Source organism: Nanorana parkeri, unplaced genomic scaffold, assembly GCF_000935625.1.
Source record: "Nanorana parkeri isolate BGI_ZX_2015 unplaced genomic scaffold, ASM93562v1 scaffold987, whole genome shotgun sequence".
Taxonomy (NCBI): domain Eukaryota; kingdom Metazoa; phylum Chordata; class Amphibia; order Anura; family Dicroglossidae; genus Nanorana; species Nanorana parkeri.
The window spans coordinates 420,493-425,981 of record NW_017307255.1 but is presented as its reverse complement, the minus strand read 5'-3'; the positions used below and the strand labels follow the sequence as shown (position 1 = coordinate 425,981).

Below are 5,489 nucleotides of genomic sequence, written 5' to 3'. Positions count from 1 at the left end.
CTGTATATAGTCATCTCAGATCAGCTTATGAATACATTGTCACAGATATATTTGGACCAGTGAAACAAGAAAGGAATGGCTCTGGGTCACAGAGAACTGTGGAAATGATTGGCGCTAGAATCAAGAAAAACTCATAAGGCATTCTACGTATGAAAGGGCTCGTTATAGCTCTGCTGTTAACCCCTACACTGCTCATAGGTGATGTTCCTAACGTTCAAATCGCATCTTTAAACTGTATCATGATTGGCCATCTTAAGCCAGCAAACAGAAAAAAGTACATTTCTTCCACAATGCCATGTGTTGTATAATTGATTTCAGATTCAATCCATCTGTAACTTAGTAGAAAAGATAAGAGGTATTGAATTACACAAAAGGCACTTTTCTATAAAAGGACAGATGATGTGCAGAAAGATCATTGACCTATAGCACACATTATAGCTACAGATATGACAGGGATAACTCCATCAGGCATACCTACTTAGATAACTCTAGCAAGGCAGATTTTACAAATCATCACATATACCATAGTTAAGTGAAACACTGTATGTCTTTATCCTTGTTTAATAAAACATACAAGAAAAAAACATTTCACTGGATAAGTTATCTTCATGCTTTTATTTTAGTAAGCATACTAAATTGGAAGCTACCTTATCATTCTTAGTTACATAGTTAGTCAGGTTGAAAAAAAAAAGACACAAGTCCATCAAGTTGTCCATGATGCTGCTATGAATCTTGTGTATGAAATATGATGCATGGAATTTATGTATATTATTGTCATTCATTTTTCTATCTTGTACATTTTTTAATTAGTGTCCAAATGTTGTACATTTAGTGTTTAAATTGTTATTGGTGTTCCCTGCCTTGAAATGTTTGTAATGAAATTCCTGCAGTGTACATGTAAGTTGTTTGACATAATTCAAATGTCCCATCACAGTCTGCATTGCATGTGATACATTGTGATGGAGAATTGAGGGGGTTGGAAGGATTGTCATTGGGCTGTAGAGTCTCTGGTCTGCTCTCACTGGATCTTGCTGTAATCTCCTGTTTAGTAGAGACGTTTCTATTCATATCACGTCCTCCCCCACAGCCTCAGCTCTCTTCTATCTGGTACGCAGCCTCTCACACTCTCTCCCTCCCTTGTGCTTGGTTTCTCCGCAGATCTACTGGTTCTCTTGTTCCATCACTCTGCTAGTGCTCCAGGATCACCAAAATGGCTAGCACCTTCTCTAGAATCCTGTCATCCAAGAAATCAGCTGGACTCCTAGCAATGGTTGGAGCTGGAACGGTAGCAACCGGATACCTTATCAGCAGAGAAACACTCAGTGCTAGCGCAGAGCAAAGGAGGAGGCTTTACCCACCAAGGTAACTCTCCCTATTATTGAGTAATATGTGAACATATCCCTATGTAGTATGTGATAAGGCAAGGTGCATTTTTAATATATTTGTTCTTGGGCGCATATGAATAAAGCTCTGTAAAATAAAAGGGTATTAGTAGTTTGGAATCAAGCAATTTTATTTTCAGTCTTTATTTCTTTCATTTAATAATGATACACAAGAATATTCTGTTATATAGATTGCTTTATAAGTAAATGGTAAATTCATTTTCATTAGACAATACTGAGATGGGAAAACTGAATTGCTATAGAAAGCCTTGAAGTGGGGGATGGGGGTATAAAAATTGAACTCTGGGGGAAGGGGAATCTGGAATTAATGAATGGAGATCCAGCTTTGGAAATACAAGCGTTTGATCAGGGAACAGAAGAAAATGTCACCTGCCAGTTAAACAATTTACTCATCGATAGCATGGAAATAAAACCCAAATAAAATGCTATTTGCGGTACCTTGTGTCTATCATGCATTACAAATCCATATAACAAAAAAAGGCTTTTCGATGATGATGTTTAGAATTGCTAAAGAAACCTTGTCACAGTGATGAAGCAGATTATGACACAGCAAACCTGTAGTAGATATATGCTTTAAGCTTTTCTGTTTTTCATATTCGTTAACCTTAGGTATCTCATTGCATTCCTTCAGAGGCAGTTGACATAAAATTATTGGAATACAGCTGGTAATAACCTCAGGCCCTGGGGATATGTGTCTTCTTCATTATGTGTAGCAGTGCACAAGCTCTGCTACCTCTGCAGGCTGGAGTCATCAATCTTTTGTAGAGACTGTACAATGCTGTATTGCTAAGCAGTGCTACCATTCAGGGTCACTACAACAAGTTTAATGGCCTTTGCCAATGATCAGGCAAAAAAAAAAAAGATAATATTCCTTTAATTCCATCTGTACTCTCTGATCTCTACAAGATCAGTTACTAGCTAATATGTCTTCCCTGTAAATATGCCAATATTAGACAAATATGCTATCTATCTATCTATCTATCTATCTATCTATCTATCTATCTATCTATCTATCTATCTATCTATCCTGTATATATAGATATACAGTATATATGTGGTACGATTCTCATAGTTGTTTTTATTTTCGTGGAATACATCGCCTAGGATTTTATATGCTCTTTAGGGCTAGTGTACATAGGCTTTGAGATCATCCAAAGTACATGTAAAGCCTGACTATACGACATTTAGTTTGGTACATAACTGCATATTATAAACAATTGTCATTTTTGGGTTTGCTTGGCATTTCTCAGAGCAGGTTTCCTGATGGTAACAGCATTGGACTATCAGCGCATAATGTATGGTCACTTGCAGTCTCCATTAGAAGACTACAACTGGTAGACAAGGACAGAATCGTCACCCTACAATAGGAAGTGCCCGCACAGGGACCTTCATGGCAGGATCACCAGATATTATTTTTTGAACACTGCAGATATACAATTACTAAAAATGATTTTTAAAATTACATTAACATGTTAATGTAGATTATATGAGATTTTAGTGAGTGGGTGTACATATAGCTTAAGGTCAAAATGAGATCGGTTTGTGCCTTGCTTTACCTCCATAAACGTAAATGTATTACATCGGCAAGAGCATGCCAGGTTGGTATGGCCCTTACACATCTCCCTGCCCGGCTCTTAGCAACCTGGGACGCTCTGGTCAGAAAGGGGGTGGCAGGCACACTACAAACATTGTGCAGCAGAGCAGCCATGCCGCTCTGCCTGCCAGCTCTCCACGTGACCCAAAGAAATGCCACCTGCAGCAACATCCCCAGATTGCTTCATTATAAGGACAGCCCTGAGTGAATGTGTGTGCATGGCAAATACAATAAACATTTACCTCCACGCACCTCTGAAGCCAGTGTACACTAGACCTCATAATAAATGGCCTTTGTTGTCATACGTTATTAAGAAGTCATGAACAAAAAGTTAATTCTTATTTTTTGTAAAAGTATTTTAATAGAATTTACAATTTAAAAACACAAGGAAATTAAAAGAGGTTAATGACCTTTCCGAATTACAAAATTATTCTGGAAAAGCAAAGACAAATACCAATCATATTTTAATGTAAAGTTCAAAACGGGATTACTTTGACAAATACAAACATATAATGGATCTGATAACTATCAGAGTCAGAAGATAGTAAAGGACACACAAACCATTTTAAACCATATGGCAGCAGTAAACGTCCGATTGAAATTAAGCTTGTCTATAGTATCATTGAAAAAGTAGTGTGACTATTCAGACAAGCAACTTCCTCATTTACACCCTATGAGCCTAGTCTGTGCCACATGACAGTGTTTTGCTAATCTGCTAAGTAGAAGGCTTACTTTATTAACTGGTAAACTGCATAAGGGATTTGACAGTATTAGTGCCTAAACTTGGCTAACCTTAAATATAATGGGATGACAGATTGAAATTCAGAGAGTGGAGATGTTTGGAGCACAGAACACCAGAAATTTAAATGAATAGCGTTAAGGATCAATTAAGGGAATTTATCAAAACTGGGGCAGACAAAACCTGGAGCAACTGTGAATGGCAGCCAATCAGCCTCACTCTTTCATTTTCAAATTTTAACTGAACAAACTGAAAAGAGAAGCTGATTGGTTGCGATGCTCATCTGCTCCAGATGTTGTGTGCTCCAGTTTTGATAAGTTCCCCCCACAGTGTTTTATCTACGAGTAGTAGAAGCTTTTGCCTGTGCTACATTTTTCACATTTAAAAAAGCTATGGTTTTCCTGTTTTGTATGGATTGCCTCTGACCGTTATGTGTAATTTATTTTATTCAGCTTGTGAAATTTTCTTTCCTCGATGGATGTTTGCTCTGTGACTCCAATTATTTGGACAGCAGCAGAGTAAATGTGACATGAATATGTCTAGTGGAGTGGAAAAGAGAAACAACTGTAGACTTCTTGGTCCCTTACTGATATCTTCCCAGAGAGGACAGTTGGCAAAAAAACGCCTTTAGGCTTCAATACTCATTCAATTCTAAATATCCTCCTAAACCATTTAGGTCTTCAATATCAATGTCCGCTTCAATGTCTTTTTTCTTTACAGAGACATGTTAAAACACTTTCTCTGCCCTGCCTATCCTCCTTTCTCCTTCTGTGTCAGGAATATGTCTGCAACCTTCAGGAAAGGACTAGCTAAGCATCTCTTCTTCATGGCTTAAAACCTTTCTTTTCTCCAAACACACAGGTACCAATATGAGGGGCCAAAAATGAGTGGTAAACCCAACATTATTTGTGTTCCACCATTACTTTTCCTTTATACTGGCTTTTTAAAATTTCAAACAAGATAATTAAGACTTTGTGCAGAAAGTAGCATTGAGTCAGCATGCTTTTCTGCATTAGGCATTTGTATGTATGGGCCCTTATGTATGTATTGCACCTGAGGAGGGTGAGATGAGGAAACACATAGATAATGAGATCCTATGTCCACAAAGCACCAATCCAGCCCAAACGTTTATTTTGTTTGGAATCGAGTGGGGGAGGACTAGAACATCCATGCATGTTTTTAATGCTGTCCGTGACTGGGCACCTAAGAAAAAAGTTATGGGGAACTTGGGTCACTGGTATAGAAGGACTAATACAGCAATGAAAATATTAGAGGTTTTACGTTCTCCCCAGTCTATTAAAAGAGTGTTTTTGGTGCTGTTGGGTAAACTTCCCTACTGGAATTCAGACAGCAATAAATAGGAGCTTTAACCTTTCCCACTGACCAAAAAAAACAAAAACATTTTGACTAGAGCTTAAGGTATTACCCCTGCTGATCTCAAAAGGCCCATATGCGCTAGGCCTTAAAGTACAACTATGATCTCCCATTAAAATTATGTGCAGCAGCACTAAGATAAAAGTAAATCTGAACTTACAGTTTTTTTCTTAGTGCCCCTGCAACATTCCATACATACCTTTTGAGCCTTCCAGTGAGATTAGGCTAATGCAGCTTTCTTTGATGGTGTAGCAACAATACGGACCTGCTACTAAATTCAGAGCAAAGTTGCCAACCCTCATGTAGGTTGTGTCTGTTTGCACTACAGTGGGGTGAATAAATGTTGCAGGGGTCAACTACTAATTAATTATGTATGTAT

General features: G+C 37.9%; 1 protein-coding gene across 1 annotated transcript in view; it reads left to right on the top strand.

Moving 5' to 3' along the window:
- The first annotated feature begins 1,069 nt into the window (after positions 1-1,069).
- CKMT1A (creatine kinase, mitochondrial 1A) overlaps positions 1,070-5,489 on the top strand; it is a 22,987-nt gene continuing 18,567 nt past the window's right edge. Inside the window, exon 1 of the mRNA XM_018566908.1 lies at positions 1,070-1,362. Within this exon, the coding sequence (XP_018422410.1) occupies positions 1,211-1,362 (152 nt within the window). The 5' untranslated portion in view covers positions 1,070-1,210. The remainder of the gene's footprint in view (positions 1,363-5,489) is intronic.